The 23,639-nt window shown below is 38.1% G+C and overlaps 1 protein-coding gene across 1 annotated transcript; it reads left to right on the top strand.

Moving 5' to 3' along the window:
- The first annotated feature begins 1,381 nt into the window (after positions 1-1,381).
- On the top strand, positions 1,382-23,390 carry LOC138331172 (E3 ubiquitin-protein ligase TRIM37-like). The gene is made up of 8 exons (XM_069278644.1): positions 1,382-1,543; positions 4,174-4,275; positions 8,433-8,473; positions 12,361-12,480; positions 13,072-13,159; positions 13,660-13,782; positions 18,636-18,759; positions 23,185-23,390. The coding sequence occupies exons 1-8, from the start codon at positions 1,490-1,492 to the stop codon at positions 23,388-23,390; spliced, it is 858 nt and encodes a 285-aa protein (XP_069134745.1). The 5' UTR covers positions 1,382-1,489.
- The last annotated feature ends 249 nt before the right edge of the window (positions 23,391-23,639 follow it).

Here is a 23,639-nt window from a genome sequence, read left to right as displayed (position 1 = left end):
ATTTTTTTTACTAAAGCAAAATTGAATTTCCAGGGTTAAACTCATTAAATTTATATGTGTCGTACTTTTCATTCTAACGAATCAAGAAAAGCTTTTATAATATGTCATTAATCACCAAAATTTACCAACATTTTGATCATTGCTTACAGAATTTTCAATGCATAGGTTTTAATTTTACAATTTTTCATAAAAAACAACACAGAAATATCTCATCAGTATCTCACCAGTCCAACATTGGAAAGCCATTTTTGGCTTATATAGATATATGGTAATATTTACATAAATGGTTAAATATACATGCATGAGATTAGCGTCTCTAATGCAACAGTAAAAAAAGCTATGAGATACTTTTCGATGTTTAGTGGTTTGTATATAGTCGTATAGTCATATATAGTAGTAAAATGCCGTACACAGCTTCATGGGCTAACACTATGATAACTCGCCTCTAGCTATTAGTGCGCAGACGCACGGCTTGGTCTCGCGGTAACCGTTCATCCGTTTACGATAACAATAGGCGGGTACGTGATATCGCGAGAACAGCCTTAGTTACTTATCCCAATGATATTTAAATCTCTGGTGTGACCAATATCCCTTTTATAATTTCTAATAAAGCACCGTCTATGTTTCTCCACTAGCAGATATAACGATTGAAATATTTTCTTTCAACATTCATATATTACACTTTAGTAAACGGGACAGTTTTGTGACAACAAAATTTGTTTATTTACAACTTATAACGTGTTTGTGAAAAAATGTGACCGATATCCCTGCTGTCGAAAAATATTGTGTCGAGGTGTTTGCATTATTTGAGCTAGTTTGACGATTTCTAATAGTTTCACAGAGTCTCTAACAACACACTGTCTTTGACGCACGATAGATTTAGAAGATGCATTGCTTTTATGTGATAATTTCAGCCGCTTTTCATCTTGAAGCGGGCGTTATCCCTTCCTATGACGTAGGTTGTCCCCATTGTATATACGTCCTTGGATGACCCTTGGGTCTCTTGTTTTTAAATTGTGTCTTCTTCGTGAAATAGAAAAGAAAATATTCAAGTCATACCGTGCATGATTCATATAACGGTCACCGGTGTGTGCACAGTGATTTATTAGTTACTAGTCCCCGATATATTTTATACTTTCCGGTTTCTTTCCATAACATTGAAGGCTCTGTTCCAAAATATATATCAACCAAATGAAAATTTTGCAAAGACGGGCGGTGATTTGATCAAAATATTTTATGTAAACAATTTGAAATAAGGAATACTTTTACATATGGACCATTAAGGAAAAAGACAAAATATTAAAAAAAACGGTAATTGATACTAAATTCCAAACTATATAGCAGAAAAAATATTTATTATTGAAAGCGGAAACTATTACCCAGTGCGGACTAGGCTTAGAGCGACTGAAAACTTCAGTGACAGGAGCTCTGCTAAGCTACTAATGTCTGAGGTCTAGTTGTTACGACTAGGCCTACTATCGACAGAGAAATGGCAACGGGTGGTGGATCCCGACAAGATAGAATGGAGGAACATACTGTCGAGGTGAGATACTTTTTTCTCTTACCACGGACTGGCAATTTTACCGATGTGCGATTAGGATATGAGGATAGGACAGAGAAATCTCTACTCACTACTGTAGGCTTAGTACTTGAACGATCCTTCCCCCCCCCCCCCCAGTGATTTCCAAAATTGTTACATGTAAGAGGAGGGACTGTTCTGCTTATCCAGACGCACACACAAGAGCCGCATTCTGTAGCTCCCGATAATGTACAAGTCACTAATCGTGATCGTATCTAGTATGTTTACAACAGAGTCCACAGTCACCACAAATTTTCTCTAAGGAGTTATCCCCCATCAGCTACTGTTGTAGCGGAAAAGATATCACCTTCTAACTGACTTTTCCAGTCAGGTCAGTTAGAAGGTGATGTCTTTTCTGCTACAACAGTAGCTAATCCCCCCCTGTACCATTTTTCACAAATAGCATGGAATTTCAACAATGAATTTAGATGGTCGGGATTCCCGTTGTTGGGAAATATATGTGCATATTATAATGCTGATGACGTAATGTTTACCGTGACATAATAATACAGTAATGTTGAGATTAAACGATGTAGTTGAACAAAGCAAACATATTGTTGTCAATACATTACGTTACATTTGGACCAAGATCAGGGGTGTACAATTCCACTAGCCCGACGTCCGGGGCTAGTGAATTTCAGGTCAGGGCTAGTGGCTTCACGATCATTACTAGCCCGTGGGCTATTGAAAATTTCTGTTAAAATCCTATATTTACATTGAAATTTCAGTTGTAAATCAGCAGTTTAGCCTTTTATTGCCATTCAGAATTCTACTAGCAGTAAATGTGTCGTCAAAACTGAAGCAAACGATATCGATGTGTAGAAGAACAGGGAAAATACACATTCCTGTAGAGTGCCCCGACCAGGAATCGAACCCGGGTCTCCGGCGTGGAAATCTACGGCTCTACCGACTGAGCCAAAGAAGCATGCTCCGTCAGCTGAGTGACAGAGACCGTATTTAACACTATGTACAAACCACACCGACCCGCTCCTTTTACACTACTCCCCCTGTTTTTCTTGAGATTTCCTAAATCTCAACCCGAGACTCTTTAACCACCTTCCATGGGTTATTTAGTTGGGCGCCAATGTAGAAGAACAGGGAAAATACACATTCCTGTAGAGTGCCCCGACCAGGAATCGAACCCGGGTCTCCGGCGTGGAAATCTACGGCTCTACCGACTGAGCCAAAGAAGCATGCTCCGTCAGCTGAGTGACAGAGACCGTATTTAACACTATGTACAAACCACACCGACCCGCTCCTTTTACAGATGCATACCACAGGTGGTTCCCAAACGTAAATAACATTCTTCATCTAGGTGCATCAAACGTTTTGTTATGTAATTGATGAAAGTTAAGCGCTTGAGTGACCCAGATGGCCATGTGTTTGCAGAGGTTGCTGACAGACAGGGAATATGGGAAAATCTAGATTTCTTGACTCTAGATAAGAATCAATTATGAAGTGACAGTTTTATTATCTAGCATCATTATCATTTTAGTGTTATAAATTTGAGTATATGGGGGTTGGATTCAAAAACTACTACTGCTGTGAGATGGATAGCGGATCATTTTGAAGTGATTAAAATACACGGTAAAATGTTGTCATGTACACTTGCAGATACATAGGTATACTTAGTTAACACAGCTGACACAAATAAACCCACTGAATGTTTTTCAAAATAACTTTAATAGAGGTTTCATAATTATAGGTACAATATTTTTGCATATTTTTCATCTTATCTTTCGCATATTTTTATGATATATTGAAAACTTGTAAATGAAAATCAGCAGTGCTAATTAATAATCATTTACAAAATATTGCATAATAAATTGTAAAATTGATTTTGTGTAGTTCTTGGAATAAATCTATATGAAATTGGCATCATTTGATTCAAATACGAATGTATCATGCAAATGTTACTAGATAAAGTTTTTTTTCAATGCTCAGAAAATTAGGGAAAATAAGTAAGTGTTCAGTAAAACAGTAATTTCAATTAAAGATTTTTTTACAGAATTTTCATGAACTGTACTATTTACTAAATTCATCATACCTATAAAATGAAAACAGCAGGTAATAAATACTGATTGTTCACTTTACATTTTCCTGCTAAGCTTTTAATATCAAAGTTAAACTTTAATAGATATATACTGATTATGTTTTCTTTCTACTGATAGTTTTAAAGGAAATATCTGAGTGAAATAAGAACCATAATTTTAAATCTAAAGTATTTTGCATGTGATGGCTGCTTGTTGCATTGTCAACATTGACTCAAGAATGTTTTTACTAAATGAATACCTGGTACCTGTGAAACAATCTGTACGATATTTTTATTAGCAGAATGGTATTTAACACACTGTTAGACATGTACTTGTTCTGTACAGGTTTGTAAAAAATCCAGATCGAGTAAAATGCACATATAAAAACGAACGAAAAATAGGGCTAGTAGACTTCTGATCAGGGCTAGTGAAAAATTGATGCTACTAGCCTTGGGCTAGTGCAAAATTTTCAGAATTGTACACCCCTGAAGATATAAGCAACATGCCCTAAACAAAGCCTAACATGGAGCCATACTTATTTGGTTTTTTTCTCTTTGACAGGGCCTTGCTGAGGTGTTCAGATGTTTTATTTGCATGGAAAAGCTGCGTGATGCTCGCCTTTGTCCCCATTGCTCGAAGTTGTGCTGTTTTCTTTGTATTCGGGTAATTATACACTTTAAGTTGTGCTGTTTTATATGTATCCGGGTAATTATACACTTTAAGTTGTGCTGTTTTATATGTGTCAAGGTAATTATACACTTTAAGTTGTGCTGTTTTCTTTGTATTCGGGTAATAATACAATTATAAGTGTCAAGGTAATTATACACTTTAAGTTGTCCTGTTTTCTTTGTATTCGGGTAATAATACAATTATAAGTGTCAAGGTAATTATACACTTTAAGTTGTCCTGTTTTCTTTGTATTCGGGTAATAATACAATTATAAGTGTCAAGGTAATTATACACTTTAAGTTGTGCTGTTTTATATGTATCCGGGTAATTATACACTTTAAGTTGTGCTGTTTTATATGTATCCGGGTAATTATACACTTATAAGTGTCAAGGTAATTATACACTTTAAGTTGTGCTGTTTTATGTGTATTCGGGTAATTCGGTATACAATTATAAGTGTCAAGGTAATTATACACTTTAAGTTGTGCTGTTTTATATGTATCCGGGTAATTATACACTTTAAGTTGTGCTGTTTTATATGTATCCGGGTAATTATACAATTATAAGTGTCAAGGTAATTATACACTTTAAGTTGTGCTGTTTTATATGTATCCGGGTAATTATACACTTTAAGTTGTGCTGTTTTATATGTATCCGGGTAATTATACACTTTAAGTTGTGTTTCTGTTTTATGTGTATTCGGTAATTATACAATTATAAGTGTCAAGGGTAATTATACACTTTAAGTTGTGCTGTTTTATGTGTATTCGGGTAATTATACAATTATAAGTGTCAAGGTAATTATACACTTTAAGTTGTGCTGTTTTATGTGTATTCGGGTAATTATACAATTATAAGTGTCAAGGTAATTATACACTTTAAGTTGTGCTGTTTTATATGTATCCGGGTAATTATACAATTATAAGTGTCAAGGTAATTATACACTTTAAGTTGTGCTGTTTTATGTGTATTCGGGTAATTATACACTTTAAGTTGTGCTGTTTTATATGTATCCGGGTAATTATACACTTTAAGTTGTGCTGTTTTATGTGTATTCGGGTAATTATACAATTATAAGTGTCAAGGTAATTATACACTTTAAGTTGTGCTGTTTTATGTGTATTCGGGTAATTATACACTTTAAGTTGTGCTGTTTTATATGTATCCGGGTAATTATACAATTATAAGTGTCAAGGTAATTATACACTTTAAGTTGTGCTGTTTTTATGTGTATTATATGTATCAAGGTAATTATACACTTTAAGTTGTGCTGTTTTATGTGTATTCGGGTAATTATACAATTATAAGTGTCAAGGTAATTATACACTTTAAGTTGTGCTGTTTTATGTGTATTCGGGTAATTATACACTTTAAGTTGTGCTGTTTTATGTGTATTCGGGTAATTATACAATTATAAGTGTCAAGGTAATTATACACTTTAAGTTGTGCTGTTTTATGTGTATTCGGGTAATTATACACTTTAAGTTGTGCTGTTTTATATGTATCCGGGTAATTATACAATTATAAGTGTCAAGGTAATTATACACTTTAAGTTGTGCTGTTTTATGTGTATTCGGGTAATTATACACTTTAAGTTGTGCTGTTTTATATGTATCCGGGTAATTATACACTTTAAGTTGTCCTGTTTTATGTACACTTTAAGTTGTGCTGTTTTATGTGTATTCGGGTAATTATACAATTATAAGTATCCGGGTAATTATACACTTTAAGTTGTGCTGTTTTATATGTATCCGGGTAATTATACAATTATAAGTGTCAAGGTAATTATACACTTTAAGTTGTGCTGTTTTATGTGTATTCGGGTAATTATACAATTATAAGTGTCAAGGTAATTATACACTTTAAGTTGTGCTGTTTTATGTGTATTCGGGTAATTATACACTTTAAGTTGTGCTGTTTTATATGTATCCGGGTAATTATACAATTATAAGTGTCAAGGTAATTATACACTTTAAGTTGTGCTGTTTTATGTGTATTCGGGTAATTATACACTTTAAGTTGTCCTGTTTTATATGTGTCGGGGTAATTATACACTTGTTTATAAGGTTACTGTCAGTTACAATAGAAGATTTGTATCATGACAAAGGACTATGTATGTTTTACGTTGGGCCGTTAGTGGCACCCAGATCCATCAGCTAAGTGGCATGTCAAACTTGTGTTTGAAATGTGTCTCTAGTATATACGTACATCCATGATACATCTATAATTTTTGGATTTCTAGCCATTAGTCATTGGCAATCGGTTTGAAATCATAATCAATTATTATTGGTTTGTAATCACAAGTCATAATCCAATCAATAATTGATTAAATAAGCGGTTTCTAGTAAAATAAGATTTTGAATATAAAAATTTTGCTGCTGTTATAATTTTCAGTGTTAATTTCTTCGGATATGGAATATTAAGACAAAAGTTTTAAGTCTTAATTAATCATGGTTCTCATGATATTTCAATATTTCATTTTCTATTGAAAAAAGAGAGTACAATTAACTGCAACCCAGTATTAACAATTGAATAGATATATCTGCTCAATTATATGTAAAAATTAAATCTGCAATATATATAGTACCTATTATATATGTTTGATTAGCGATTACAAATTATGGATTTTCATAATCGTAAAGGCATACCGAAAACAATATGCATGGAATATGTATAAACTAAGCAAATTTGAAAATATTTCTATTTTTACCCAATTTTTTATTTAAAGAAACAATAGAGCGCAATCTTAAACAAAGTCGATGACTATCAGGGGCGTAGCTTGAGTCTTTTACATGTGCAAGCCCAGGCGAGGGGTCTGGGGGCCGCCTAGGTACCCAGCGGGTCCAGGGCAGCGCCCTGGTTAGGGGGTTCAGGGGGGCGAAGCCCCCCGACGGAAAATGGTTTAAAGGAATTGTTTAGCCCCGAAAATGATGTTTGATAATGCTTGGTATTGCTAAACTAGATTAATTAAAATCAAATGTATAGGTCTGTTTTCTACCTGTACCTGAAAATTATGCGTTAATATTGAGTACAAAGTGTATGAAAATCTCATGATAAGTCCTACAAGTATCTTGAGTGACTCTAAGGGGATTTGATGATAGATTGACGGATTTTTTCTTACGTTATGGAATTTTTTTATGTGTAAAAATCGAATTATACATATATGTGAAAAAATGAATGAATATAAAAACAGCGCCTCATATTAAAAGGCATAAAAGTCGCACTGATAGAAAAATACAGCATTAAATTGTCTTCTTAAAGTCTATCTTGACGGGAAGTTTTATTTCTCTATATCGTTCCAACAAGAGTATGTGTCAGTAGATTGTGTATTTACTCTGGGTTGGGATTTTGTTGGGATAAGTTTTGTTTGTTTGTTGTTGTTTTTTTTTTTTGCCTAATATATAGACTTTACATTTGGCAAAATAAATAAATAAATAAATAAATAAATAAAGCCTAATAATATAGGCAGGTTTTAGCAGACTATCTAAGTAGAATCTACTCTGTGTCACTATAATTTCAGATGTGTCACTTTTCGATATTTCATCTGTCGTCCTTTGACTTTGTTTGTCTATCGTTTTAAGCTTGAAAAAGCCATCTTGTGTCTTAGAAGATTCATATTAACGCACCAAACAACACAAGCACTAAACACAACAGATACAACTTCAAGTTTCCATTTCCTCTACGTTTAGGTTATTTAACTTTGATTTTAAATTACATTCAAGACTTTAACGGATCGACATAAATGTTTTAACTTTACCAGACCATGAATAACTCATACTAGGATTTTTTATGTGCAAGCCCGGGCTTTTTTTTATAGAGCAAGCTACGCCCCTGACTATGAATATGACCGGCACTTCACTTGTGGAGAAATACAATAGTTTGTTCAAGAATGCCTTCTATATTATTTCTAGAAAATAAACTTGGCAAAAATATACCAAAACTTATTTAGGATGGTTTCCACAACAGCTGTATCTGCAATGATACAGAACTATCTTACTAATTGTATCAATATTTTGAAATTTAATAATTTAATCACCAGTACTTTATACCTTGTGTGAAGATTTGACAAATTTTAGACCCAAAAAGGACCCAAATTAACTTGTATAAATTATTAGTCTTTCTTAAATTTGAATTTCTTTTCCCGACAACAGCGGTGGCTAACAGAGCAGAGATCACAGTGTCCACACTGCAGGTAAGTACAGGTGATGACCACACAGATAACAAATGTAATCTTAATAAAAGTCACAATATACATCATTATAGCTGCAAAAAGTTAGACCCAGATATTGTTACCTTTGTAGATGAAGTTAAAATGTAAGATAAATCACGAATATTTATAACAATTTCTTAGCAACTTTGGTAGTTGTTGAAATTGATGCTTCATTTAAAACTTGCGGACATAGAAGTTACAATCATGGCCAAACAGAAGTTGAAAAGTTCATGACCCGTTGTCGGGAGTGTTCGGAAAGACTCCACATAGTTACAGTAGTCACGAGATGTTCTCGGCAACGACTTTACAATCTTGGCTAACTTTGGTTTGTTTGAAAAGTGGGACCCACTTGGCTATGTCTAGTATTTATTCCAATTTTGATCAAAATTTTTCCGAGTCATTACTGCCCATCTTGACTTTGATTAAGTTCTTTCTCTGCATATTTTGCAACAAGATTTTTTTTCCGCCCACCATCATTAGATGGTGGGCTATTCAAATTGCTATTCATCCGTGGTCCGCCATCCGTCCGTTAACAATTCTTGTTACTGCTATTTCTCAATAAGTACTGAAGGAATCTTTCTCAAATTTCATATGTAGGTTCCCATAGGGCTCTAGTTGTGCATATTGCATTTTGGGACCAATTGGTCAACAAAAGGCCGCCAGTCAGCCATCTTACATTTTGATAGTTAAAGTTTGTTACTGCTATTTCTCAGAAGATGCTGAAGGGATTCTTCTCAAATTTTACATGAAGGTTCCCCTAGGACCTCAGTTTTGCATATTGTATTTTCAGACGGATTATCGAAAAAGATGGCCGACAGGCAGACATCTTGGATTTTGATAGTTGAAGCTTGTTACCGCTATTTTCTCAGAAAGTACTGAAGGGATCTGTCTCAAATTTCATGTGCAGGTTCCCCTTAGAGTCTAGTTGTGCATATTGCATTTTCAGACCAATCGGTGAACAAAATGGCCGACAAGTAACCAGCATGGATTTTGATAATTGAAGTTTGTTACTGTTATATATCCAGAAACATATATACAGAGATTGGAAACTCCTTCTTTGTCTTTGTTGACAGGTAGAGGGACCTCCAGTTTATAGGCAGTTTGCCTTGGTTAACGACTTTTAAGTGTATTCTTTTAAACATGATATTTTTGCATCAACACAAAGTTTAAACATTATATCATGGTTTGATGTGATCAGTTTTCCCGATTGATGTTATTTAATATGATTTTGAAAGCACGAAAATAAGCAATTTTATCAGGTTTTTCGAAAATCTGGCATTCAAAACCGGAAGTGCGTTTTGTTTTATTAATAAATAAGTTAAAATATTATTTTTTCTATCGAAAATCGTACTCAAACCATCTGAAAATTACTGAACTTGTAGTTTTATTTTTATATTCAACTATTTCAGAGTTTATCTAAAAACCCCTAAGCACATACAGAGGTACATCTGCCGATCATAAAATTGGAGGAGTTGCCAATCTCTATATCTTTCTGATATATCTCAAAAAGTACTGAAAGGATCTTTCTCAAATTTCATAGGTAGTAATATGTAGTAAAAGTTTGAAAGGCAGAGAAAAGATGCTCTTTCCATTGTCAGACGTAGATCATTCTTTGGTGGGTGCAAAGAATTAAGATCCCTCTGGGATCTCTTGTAATTATTTACATTACGTTTGAAAATCACCCTCATTAATATTTTTAATTCTGAAAATTAATACATGCATTTAAAACGTTATTGACATGGAAGCTTTGTCAAAGATTGTAACCAGTATATATTCCTATTTCTGAATATCGATGACCAACATCGGATGACTCGGAATACCTCACAATCCTCGAACTATTGACCTGGTCCCCTGCAGTTCAAGTTAAAGGGGTTGTACGGTATTTTAATTTTTAGCTCACCTGGTCCAAAGGACCGAGGTGAGCTTATGGGATACCGCAGCGTCCGGCGTCCGTCGTCCGGCGTCCGTCGTCCATCATCCGTCAACAATCGACTTCTTCTCCATAACCGCTGGTCGGATTTCAACAAAATTTGACTGGTAGCATCCTTATGGGCTACTAACTGAAAATTGTACAAATGATGGGGCTGACCCCCCAGGGGCCTGAGGGGCGGGGCCAAAAGGGGTCAATTTGGCTATTTCCATATAAACGACTTCTTCTCTGAAACCAAGCATGGGATAGCACCCATAATGCAATGGTAGCATCCTTATAGGGTGGGGATTCAAAATTGTGCAAATGATAGGGCTGACCCCCCGGGGGCCTGAGGGGCGGGGTCAAAAGGGGTCATTTTGGCTATTTCCATATAAACGACTTCTTCTCTGAAACCAAGTATGGGATAGCACCCATAATGCAATGGTAGCATCCTTATAGGATTGGGATTCAAAATTGTACAAATGATGGGGCTGACCCCCCGGGGGCCTGAGGGGCGGGGTCAAATGGGGTCAATTTGGCTATTTCCATATAAACGACTTCTTCTCTGAAACTAAGCATGAGATAGCACTCATAATGCAATTGTAGTATCGTTAAAGGGTTTGGATTCAAAATTGTACAAATGATAGGGCTGACCCCTTGGGGGCCTGAGGGGCGGGGTCAAAAGGGGTCAATTTGGCTATTTCCATATAAACGACTTCTTCTCTGAAACCAAGCATGGGATAGCACCCATAATGCAATGGTAGCATCCTTATAGGGTGGGGATTCAAAATTGTACAAATAATGGGGCTGACCCCCCGGGGGCCTGAGGGGCGGGGTCAAAAGGGGCCAATTTGGCTATTTCCATATAAACGACTTCTTCTCTGAAACTAAGCATGGTATAGCACCCATAATGCAATGGTAGCATCCTTATAGGGTGGGGATTCAAAATTGTGCAAATGATAGGGCTGACCCCCCGGGGGCCTGGGGGGCGGGGTCAAAAGTGGTTAATTTGGCTATTTTCATATAAATGACTTCTTCTCTGCAACTAAGCATGGTATAGCACCCATTATGCAATGGTAGCATCCTTATAGGGTGGGGATTCCAAATTGTGCAAATGATTGGGCTGACCCCCTGGGGGCCCTGAGGGGCGGGGTCAAGAGGGGTCAATTTGGCTATTTCCATATAAACGACTTCTTCTCTGAAACTAAGCATGGTATAGCACCCATAATGCAATGGTAGCATCCTTATAGTGTGGGGATTCAAAATTGTGCAAATGATAGGGCTGACCCCCCGGGGGCCTGAGGGGCGGGGTCAAAAGGGGTCATTTTGGCTATTTCCATATAAATGACTTCTTCTCTGCAACTAAGCATGGTATAGCACCCATAATGCAATGGTAGCATTCCTGTAGGCTGGGGATTCCAAATAGAGCAAATGATAGGGCTGACCCCCGGGGGGCCTGAGGGGCAGGGTCAAAAGTGGTCAATTTCCATATAAATGACTTTTTCTCTGCAACTAAACATGGGATTGCGCTCATAATGCAATGGTTACATCCTTATAGGGTTTGGATTCAAAATTTTGCAAATGATGGGGCTGACCCCCCGGGGGCCTGAAGGGTGGGGTCCAAAGGGGTCAATTTGACTATTTCCATATAAACGACTTCTTCTCTGCAACTAAGAATGGAAGAGCACTTATAATGCAATGGTAGCATCCTAATAGGGTTGGGATTTGAAATTGTACAAATGATAGGGCTGACCCCCGGGGCCTTAAACGGCAATAGATGTGAGGTCAAAAAGGTCAATTAGGCTACTATTTTCATATAAATTACTTTGTCTCTGAACCTATGTATTGGATAGCATATTTGTATGGTATCAATAGCATCATTGTATGGTTGTGATTCAAAATTAAACTTTGGGAGTCAATTTTGCTTATTTTTCTAATTGTCAGAATCTTGTTCTTTTAGGGCTTCACTGCACACACATGAGCTTGTTAATTGTCGCTGGGCGGAGGAAGTCACACTGAAGTTGGAAAGCCTAAAGGAATGTACCCCAGTAGTTAAAAAGGAAGAAGGCGAAAAAGACATGTAGGTTTAATACTTGCTGAGGCTTTATATTTATTTTTAGAGGTACATATGTATGTAGTTTTATTTATTGGAACAAAATCAAAATTAAAATTTAAAATTGAATATTTTAAGGAAGGGATGAATGGGTGGGTAATGCCACTGCATGGTTTTTAGGTAAGACGACTGAATGGATTTATGATGGGAAAGTTAGAAAGTCATTAGAATTTTATAACATTAATTTATGATGGGAGAGTTCGAAAGTCATCAGAATTTTATGAGATTAATTTATGATAGGAGTCAGAAAGTCATAAAATTTTTATAACATTTGATTTATGATGGCAGAGTTAGAAAATTCATCAGAGTTTTATAACATTTGATTTCATCTTTAATGTATATTTTTAAGGCACAATTTTAAGCATTGTTGGGAGAGTGGACAATTTGTAATTTCTTTACCTTCTCTAACTAACCCAGAATGAACCACAGAGCATTTCACCTCTAAGGCGTTTTGTTAATAACGAACTGTTTGCATATCTGATCAATGTGGACCACTATAGATATGTTAACAATGTGTAATGTATCAATACTTGTTTGTATGACTTGTATTGGTTTCAGCTGCGAGGAACACCAGGAGAAATTGAGTGTGTACTGTAAGGGCTGTAAGCAATGCATATGTCACCAATGTGCTCTTTGGGGTGGCACAGTAAGTAGTCTTTGTTACTACATTCAAACCTCAAAGATACCCGTTACATTCAAACCTCAAAGATACCCGCTACGTATACATTCAAACCTCAAAGATACCCGCTACATTCAAACCTAAACGATACCCGCTACACTCAAACCCCAAAGATACCCGCTACATTCAAACCTTAAAGATACCCGCTAAAATTGACAGCTTGACAAAAAAAAATATACACATTAAGTGTATGACATGATTTTGATATTTTAACACTGTCGTTGTAGCATTCTAGCCACATGTTAAGTGTATGACATGATTTTGATATTTTAACACTGTCGTTGTAGCATTCTTGCCACACGTTAAGTGTATGACATGATTTTGATATTTTAACACTGTCGTTGTAGCATTCTGGCCACACGTTAAGTGTATGACATGATTTTGATATTTTAACACTGTCATTGTAGCATTCTGGCCACACGTTAAGTGTATGACATGATTTTGATATTTAAACACTGTCGTTGTAGCATTCTGGACACACGTTTAAGCCACTGGATGGTGTATATGAGGAGCATGTAAAGAAAGTGACAGAGGAGCTTAATCAGCTGAAGCGTCGTAATGTAGAGCTGATAAGTCTTGTACAGGATGTTGTAAGTATAAATCTCTACTGGGGTCGACATATTGGGAAGTGGGGACCAAGTCTAGTACAGGATGTTGTAAGTATAAATCTCTACTGGGGTCGACATATTGGGAGGGGGGGGGGAACCAAGTCTAGTACAGGATGTTGTAAGTATAAATCTCTACTGGGGTCGACATATTGGGAGGTGGGGACCAAGTCTAGTACAGGATGTTGTAAGTATAAATCTCTACTGGGGTCGACATATTGGGAGGTGGGGACCAAGTCTAGTACAGGATGTTGTAAGTATAAATCTCTACTGGGGTCGACATATTGGGAGGGGGGGGGAAACCAAGTCTAGTACAGGATGTTGTAAGTATAAATCTCTACTGGGGTCGACATATTGGGAGGTGGGGGGGGGACGGAACCAAGTCTAGTACACAGGATGTTGTAAGTATAAATCTCTACTGGGGTCGACATATTGGGAGGTGGGGACCAAGTCTAGTACAGGATGTTGTAAGTATAGATCTATACTGGGGTGGTCAACATATTGGGAGGTGGGGACCAAGTCTAGTACAGGATGTTGTAAGTATAAATCTCTACTGGGGGGTCAACATATTGGGAGGTGGGGACCAAGTCTTGTACAGGATGTTGTAAGTATAAATCTCTACTGGGGGGTCAACATATTGGGAGGTGGGGACCAAGTCTTGTACAGGATGTTGTAAGTATAAATCTCTACTGGGGTCGACATATTGGGAGGGGGGACCAAGTCTAGTACAGGATGTTGTAAGTATAAATCTCTACTGCGGGGTCAACATATTGGGAGGTGGGGACCAAGTCTTGTACAGGATGTTGTAAGTATAAATCTCTACTGGGGGGTCAACATATTGGGAGGTGGGGACCAAGTCTTGTACAGGATGTTGTAAGTATAAATCTCTACTGGGGGGTCAACATATTGGGAGGTGGGGACCAAGTCTTGTACAGGATGTTGTAAGTATAAATCTATACTGGGGTCGACATATTGGGAGGTGGGGACCAAGTCTAGTACAGGATGTTGTAAGTATAATTCTCTACTGGGGTCAACATATTGGGAGGTGGGGACCAAGTCTAGTACAGGATGTTGTAAGTATAAATCTCTACTGGGGTCGACATATTGGGAGGGGGGACCAAGTCTAGTACAGGATGTTGTAAGTATAGAACTATAGTGGGGTCGGCATATTGGGAGGTGGGGACCAAGTCTTGTACAGGATGTTGTAAGTATAGATCTATACTGGGGGGTCAACATATTGGGAGGTGGGAACCAAGTCTAGTACAGGATGTTGTAAGTATAAATCTCTACTGGGGTCGACATATTGGGAGGGGGGGGGGAAACCAAGTCTAGTACAGGATGTTGTAAGTATAAATCTCTACTGGGGGGTCAACATATTGGGAGGGGAGACCAAGTCTTGTACACGATGTTGTAAGTATAGATCTCTACTGGGGGGTCAACATAATTGGGAGGTGGGGACCAAGTCTTGTACACATTGTTGTAAGTATAAATCTCTACTGGGGGGTCAACATAATTGGGAGGTGGGGACCAAGTCTTGTACACATTGTTGTAAGTATAAATCTCTACTGGGGGTTCAACATATTGGGAGGTGGGGACCAAGTCTTGTACAGGATGTTGTAAGTATAAATCTCTACTGGGGGTCGACATATTGGGAGAGGGGACCAAGTCTAGTACAGGATGTTGTAAGTATAAATCTCTACTGGGGGGTCAACATATTGGGAGGTGGGGACCAAGTCTTGTACAGGATGTTGTAAGTATAAATCTCTACTGGGGGGTCAACATATTGGGAGGTGGGGACCAAGTCTTGTACAGGATGTTGTAAGTATAAATCTCTACTGGGGGGTCAACATATTGGGAGGTGGGGACCAAGTCTTGTACAGGATGTTGTAAGTATAAATCTATACTGGGGTCGACATATTGGGAGGGGGGGACCAAGTCTAGTACAGGATGTTGTAAGTATAAATCTCTACTGGGGGGTCAACATATTGGGAGGTGGGGACCAAGTCTTGTACAGGATGTTGTAAGTATAAATCTCTACTGGGGGGTCAACATATTGGGAGGTGGGGACCAAGTCTTGTACAGGATGTTGTAAGTATAGATCTCTACTGGGGTCAACATATTGGGAGGTGGGGACCAAGTCTTGTACACATTGTTGTAAGTATAAATCTCTACTGGGGGGTCAACATATTGGGAGGTGGGGACCAAGTCTTGTACAGGATGTTGTAAGTATAAATCTCTACTGGGGTCGACATATTGGGAGGTGGGGACCAAGTCTAGTACAGGATGTTGTAAGTATAAATCTCTACTGGGGGTCAACATATTGGGAGGTGGGGACCAAGTCTTGTACAGGATGTTGTAAGTATAAATCTCTACTGGGGGGTCAACATATTGGGAGGTGGGGACCAAGTCTTGTACACGATGTTGTAAGTATAGATCTCTACTGGGGTCAACATATTGGGAGGTGGGGACCAAGTCTTGTACACATTGTTGTAAGTATAAATCTCTACTGGGGGGTCAACATATTGGGAGGTGGGGACCAAGTCTTGTACAGGATGTTGTAAGTATAAATCTCTACTGGGGGGTCAACATATTGGGAGGGGAGACCAAGTCTTGTACACGATGTTGTAAGTATAGATCTCTACTGGGGTCAACATATTGGGAGGTGGGGACCAAGTCTTGTACACATTGTTGTAAGTATAAATCTCTACTGGGGGGTCAACATATTGGGAGGTGGGGACCAAGTCTTGTACACATTGTTGTAAGTATAAATCTCTACTGGGGGGTCAACATATTGGGAGGTGGGGACCAAGTCTTGTACAGGATGTTGTAAGTATAAATCTCTACTGGGGTCGACATATTGGGAGGTGGGGACCAAGTCTTGTACAGGATGTTGTAAGTATAAAATCTCTACTGGAGTCGACATATTGGGAGGGGGGACCAAGTCTAGTACAGGATGTTGTAAGTATAAATCTCTACTGGGGTCGACATATTGGGAGGGGGGACCAAGTCTAGTACAGGATGTTGTAAGTATAAATCTCTACTGGGGGGTCAACATATTGGGAGGTGGGGACCAAGTCTTGTACAGGATGTTGTAAGTATAAATCTCTACTGGGGTCAACATATTGGGAGGTGGGGACCAAGTCTAGTACAGGATGTTGTAAGTATAAATCTCTACTGGGGTCGACATATTGGGAGGGGGGACCAAGTCTAGTACAGGATGTTGTAAGTATAGATCTCTACTGGGGTCGGCATATTGGGAGGGGGGGACCAACTCTTGTACAGGATGTTGTTAGTATAAATCTCTACTGGGGTTGACATATTGGGAGAGGGGCCTGCCATATAATACATATAACATAGAGTCATGTTATGAGACTCATTCCAACCAGAAAGTTTTGTAGTATTCTCTGAAATCTGTTATTTCCTAAAGAAATAGGAAAAAAAAGTAAAGAACAAATCCTTCAGGGTTAGTGCTAGATCGCATTCTCTAATAAAATGGAGTCCCTCTGTTTAGTTTGAATGGATTTTCAAAAAAACATTACTGGGGTCATATTTTCTGTTCTAAAAAAGGATATCGGGATGGTGCACAAACTCTGTCAAACTTTCTTATTGACTGAGATTGATCACTCTATTGTGGACGCTAAGATCTCCTGGCCTTCCCTCTGGGATCTTGTTTTCATGGTGGACGCTAATATCTTTCTGGGATCTTGTTTTCATGGTGGACACCAAGATCCCTTGACTATCCTGCTGAGGTCTTGTTTTTCATAATGGACATTAAGATCCCTTGGCTATCCCTCTGGGATCTTGTTTTCATGGTGGACACTAAGATCCCTTGGTCATCCCTCTGGGATCTTGTTTTCATGGTGGACACCAAGATCTCTTGGCTATCCCTCTGGGATCTTGTTTTTCATAATGGACATTAAGATCCCTTGGCTATCCCTCTGGGATCTTGTTTTCATGGTGGACACTAAGATCCCTTGGTCATCCCTCTGGGATCTTGTTTTCATGGTGGACACTAAGATCCCTTGGTCATCCCACTGGGATCTTGTTTTCATGGTGGACACTAAGATCCCTTGGTCATCCCTCTGGGATCTTGTTTTTCATAATGGACATTAAGATCCCTTGGCTATCCCTCTGGGATCTTGTTTTCATGGTGGACATTCAGATCCCTTGGCTATCCCTCTGGGATCTTGTTTTCATGGTGGACATTAAGATCCCTTGGTCATCCCTCTGGGATCTTGTTTTCATGGTGGAAACCAAGATCCCTTGGCTATCCCTCTGGGATCTTGTTTTTCATAATGGACATTAAGATCCCTTGGCTATCCCTCTGGGATCTTGTTTTCATGGTGGACACTAAGATCCCTTGGCTATCCCTCTGGGATCTTGTTTTCATGGTGGACACTAAGATCCCTTGGTCATCCCTCTGGGATCTTGTTTTCATGGTGGACATTAAGATCCCTTGGCTATCCCTCTGGGATCTTGTTTTCATGGTGGACACTAAGATCCCTTGGCTATCCCTCTGGGATCTTGTTTTCATGGTGGACACCAAGATCCCTTGGTCATCCCTCTGGGATCTTGTTTTCATGGTGGACACTAAGATCCCTTGGCTATCCCTCTGGGATCTTGTTTTCATGGTGGACACTAAGATCCCTTGGTCATCCCTCTGGGATCTTGTTTTCATGCACTTTTTAGGAATTCCATGATCAACAAGAAAATGTCAAGATTTATCTTGAGGAGTTAACATCTATCTTTAGTTAGTTATATATTTCAGTACTGTTTTCAGTAAAAGTTAATCATGTTGATTTTTGTAAGTTTGTTTATTATTTTTGTTATTTTTTAAGGAAAGGAATATAGAAAGTGTGAAAACTGCCAAAGATGAACGGGTGAGAGAGATAAGAAATGCAGTGGAACTGATGATAGCCAGACTAGAATCTCAACTGAAATCCAAGTTACTCACTTTAATGGGTAAGTACTTAACTGTAAACCATCTCCTTGCAACAGTCCAAAGGCTAATGAGCGATCGATAGTGTTACGTATACCTCTTGCCGAGGATGATATTTCATAAAGGCTTGTGGGTATCTAAGGGTTATTAATTAAATATGTAACATTTTTTAAGCCCACCATCATCAGATGGTGGGCTATTCAAATCGCTTTTTGTCCGTGGTCTGTTGTCCGTCGTCTGTCTGTCCTTCCGTCCTTCCATCCATTCGTTCTTTAACAATTCTTGTTATCGCTATTTCTCAGAAAGAACTGAAGGGATCTTTCTCAAATTTCATAGGTTCCTCTGGGCCCTAGTTATACATATTGCGTCTTAGGACTGATAGGTCCACAATATGGCCGCCAGGCAGCCATCTTGGATTTTGATAATTAAAGTTTGTTATCGCTATTTCTCAGAAAGTATTGAATGGATCATTCTCAAATTTCACATAAGGTTCCCTTAGGGCCCTTGTTGTGCATATTTTGATATGGGACCGATTGATCAACAAGATGGCCGCCAAGGAGCCATCTTGGATTTTGATAGTTGAAGTTTGCTTCTGCTATTTCTCAGAAAGTACTGAAGCTATCTGTCTCAAATTTTATAATTTTATATTATGTATTATGTTTGAAAAAGTTTGAAAAATAGAGAAAAGATCCATCTTTTGATTGTAAGACATAGATCATTCTTTGGTGGGCGCCAAGACCACTCTGGGATCTCTTGATACGTGCAAAATATTTCTGAGCAAGGCCTTATAGATGCATATTGTACTGGAAATTAATGTTTTAGAAAGTGGTTAGCGAGCACTTAATGTCTAACAGACATATTTCTAGTTTTTAGCCCACCATCAACAGATGGTGGGCTATTCAAATCGCTTTTTGTCCGTGGTCCTTCGTCCGTCCGTCCGTCCGTCCGTCCTTCCGTCCGTCCGTCCTTTTGTCCGTCCTTTTGTCCGTTAACAATTCTTGTTACCACTATTTTTCAGAAAGTACTGAAGAGATGTTTCTCAAATTTCATATGTAGGTTCTCCTAGGGCCCTAGTTGTGCATATTGTATTTTGGGACCAATCGGTCAACAAAATGACCGCCAGGCAGCCATCTTGGATTGTGATAGTTAAAGTTTGTTACTGCTATTTCTCAGAATGTACTGAAGGGATCTTTCTCAAATTTCACATGTAAGTTCCCTAAGGGGCCTAGTTGTGCATATTGCATTTTGGGACCAATCGGTTAACAAGATGGCCGACAGGCCACCATCTTGGATTTTGATACCGTATTTCACCGCAAATAAGACCCCTCCCGCAAATAAGACCCCCCACCTATTTTGACACATTTTCAGACTTAGGGGGGGTGTCTGCAAATAAGACCCCCCACCTATTTTTCAGTTTACTGGATGATGGATTTGAGCAATGGTGTAATTAAAAATATCACCTAAATGACTTTGTATTGGAACTTTTTTTTGTTTATTTTATCTGCATAGAAAAATCACGTAAAGAACTTTTTGTTTGCTTGTTATTTTTGTCATTTAATTCAAGTTAATTCACGGGTGATTTAATTTAATTATCAATAACTACGAAATGTGAACAGTGCTTATATTTAATCGGAGGTTATTTTCAACAAAATACGCCGATGAACACTTCAACACGTTTTAGTGTTCGTACGGCTTGTCATTTTTTACATGCATCGGCAAAGATATTCTTCATTGATGCAGATCGTTTCTGCACTCGTGGATTCTAACTTAATACAATCATTACCTAAAACATCTACTTAAGGCATTTACAGTTTCAAATATGTTTATTTGTGAACGTAACGTACCTGTAGTTCACGATCAGTTGGAGAAACCATGCTTTACTTTTCGGCCGCCATGTTTTGTTTACGCAGTCAGTATAATATGATTAGCCGCAAATTTCGTATTTTACTCTGGATACAAAAATAATTGCTACGATGTTTTAATGCAGTTAATACTTGGATTAATATCTGAAATATTATCAAAAACTATCGTCGTATCAATAGCAATACCGATCAAATTCCCAAACACGACCCGGTGTGAAAATGTGAAAGTATGGCTTCAACCCAGCGCCATTTTCCTACACATTTGTGTACAACTGCATCAGTGCATGTCGGCACGTTGAAGTTAAATCACGATCGTTTGCTCATTTGACTGAGACAAATGTACGTTAATTCTTCTGTCTATGAACAAATTTGATATGTAAACGTTTGCAGTGAATTTCAAATAGGCCTGAGTCTGAACGGCGATCGTCCTTCCGATTCACGGCGATTGATTCACGTGTTTACTAAGACGGAGATGTAGTTGTGATCGTAAACAATAACCTAATTTGAATATTTTAAAATAACAATACGATTATTAAAACTTCTAGATTAAAATGACATTGCTTATGATGCTGTTTCTTCGTTTTGATTCATTGGTGAATGTCCGCGTGACTCTTGCAAAAATGTGCGTTTCCATTCAGACTTACAACTGCCCTTATATTGTTTAACAAATTATATTTTAATTTGTCATAATATTTGATTTAATATTACTCATACGTCTTCATTATTATTATAAATACTTGAACATCTTGCTATTACCCATCTGTCATACGACTGTTAAAACAATGACAGGACATTAAAGAATCCAAGATGGCGACCTCATAGATCGATGTTATCAAGCGGGTTGTCCGCAAATAAGACCCCCCACCACTTTTGACCTTTATTTCTTCTCTGGGAGGGGGGTCTTATTTGCGGTGAAATACGGTAGTTTAAAGTTTGTTACCGCTATTTCTCAGACAGTACCAAAAGAATTCTTCTCAAATTTCATGTACAGGTTCTCCTAGGGCCCTTGTTGTGCATTTTGTATTTTGGGACCAATCGGTCAACAAAATGGTCGCCAGGCAGCCATCTTGGATTTTGATAGTTAAAGATTGTTACCGCTATTTCTCAGATTGTACTGAAGGGGTCTTTCTCAAATTTCACATGTAAGTTTCCCTAGGGGCCTAGTTTTGCATATTGCATTTTGGGACCGATTGATGAACAAGATGGCCTACAGGCCGCCATCTTGGATTTTGATAGTTAAGGTTTGTTACCGCTATTTCTCAGAAAGTGCCAAAAGAATTCTTCTCAAATTTCATGTACAGGTTCGCTTAGGGCCCTAGTTGTGCTTATTGCATTTTGGGACCGATCGATGAACAAGATGGCCAACAGGCCGCCATCTTGGATTTTGACAATTGAAGTTTGTTACAGCTATTTCTCAGAAAGCACTGAAGAGATCTGTCTCAAATTTCATGTGCAGGTTCCCCTAGGGGTCTAGTTGTGCATATTACATTTTCGGACCGATCGGTGAACAAGATGGCCGACAGGACGCCATATTGGATTTTGATAGTTGAAGCTTGATACCACTACTTCTTAGAAAGTACTGAAGGGATGTGTCTCAAATTTCATGTGCAGGTTTCCCTAGGTCCCTGGTTATACATATTGCATTTTGGTACAGATCGGTGAACAAGATGGCCGACAGGACGCCATCTTGGATTTTGATAGTTGAAGCTTGTTCCCACTACTTATTAGAAAGTACTGAAGGGATCTGTCTCAAATTGTATATGCAGGTTCTTCTAGGTCCCTGGTTATGCATATTGCATTTTAGGACCGATTGGTGAACAAGATGGCCGACAGGTAGCCATCTTGGATTATGATAATTGAAGTTTGTTACTGTTATATATCTCAGAAAGTAGTCAAAGGATCTTTCTCAAATTTCATGTGTAGTAATAATATGTAGTAAAAGCTTGAAAAGCAGAGAAAAGATCCCTCTTTCCTTTGTCAAACAAAGATCGTTCTTAGGTGGGCGCCAAGATCCCTCTGGGATCTCTTGTTCATTTTGTTTCCATAAATGCCCTATAATGGTTTCATATCCAGACTGTTAGCAGTAAGAACTCCCTTTCAACTACAATCTTGCTATAAAATACATTTATACAACAACTGTATCATCTAGATTTGATTTTGGCACTGTGCACAAAATAATGTACAAACTGATGTATCAAGAAAGCATTTGAGATGATGTTGTCACAAAATTGACAATTAGGACAGATATTTACCTCAGATTATATACTACAACCTAACCATAGCTTTGCTATATACACAGGGTAATCTATAAAATCTATATCTAAAATATATATGAAGTATTTTAGACAATGCACAGGTTCTACAGATTTGTCTGGGTTCCGTGAGCGTTGTCTCGTAAATGCTGATGCTTGTTCAAGCCGGTAAATATGGCAAACGTACCGACAAGGTGGAGCAAAATAGCTGCTTTAGTAACACGCTAATAATTATATAACACACCTACATTAATAGGAATGATGTGAAGAAGAAAACTGACGATGAACACCCATATTCTCACAACATGTATTACAAGTGTCGATATCTCTCTAGGTCAAAGAGGTCAGCTTACTCAAGAAACCGAGCTGTTGGAGTCCTTAATACAAAAGATTAACCATCAAATGTCCAGCAGGGGAAAAAGTGAGCTCATTGCTCAAAGCTCAGAGCTTGTACAACTGTTTAAGCACGTAAACAGGAAACCGATGGCATCGTTTGTAACTGCAGCAGTACCAGCCGATTTCACGAGGTATGTGGTCTGAAGCCATGAGTGTCGCATCAACATTTAAAGTTGTGATATTAACAGTTGGCCATGATTAAATTAATCTCAAGTGCATCATGGCTAATTAGTTTATGTATTATTAGGTCAGATCGGTCAGGATGACCTATTGTCATCATGTTTCGTCCGTTGTCGTGCGCTGTGCGTCGTGCGTAAGACTATTTATACAAAAGCCTACTCCTCCTTAACCCTTGAGCGGATTACATCAATATTTGGTGTGAAACATCATTGG

This window comes from Argopecten irradians, chromosome 9 (assembly GCF_041381155.1).
Source record: "Argopecten irradians isolate NY chromosome 9, Ai_NY, whole genome shotgun sequence".
NCBI lineage: Eukaryota > Metazoa > Mollusca > Bivalvia > Pectinida > Pectinidae > Argopecten > Argopecten irradians.
Note: the sequence above shows the minus strand (reverse complement) of the source record. Positions and strands in the feature narration are given on the sequence as shown.

Coding starts and splice junctions, on each gene's coding strand:
- LOC138331172 (XM_069278644.1), top strand. CDS start 1,490: ATGGCAACGGGTGGTGGATCCCGACAAGATAGAATGGAGGAACATACT. Junction 4,276..8,432: donor GCTGTTTTCTTTGTATTCGG/GTAATTATACAC, acceptor TCCCGACAACAG/CGGTGGCTAACAGAGCAGAG. Junction 13,783..18,635: donor TAAGTCTTGTACAGGATGTT/GTAAGTATAAAT, acceptor TTATTTTTTAAG/GAAAGGAATATAGAAAGTGT.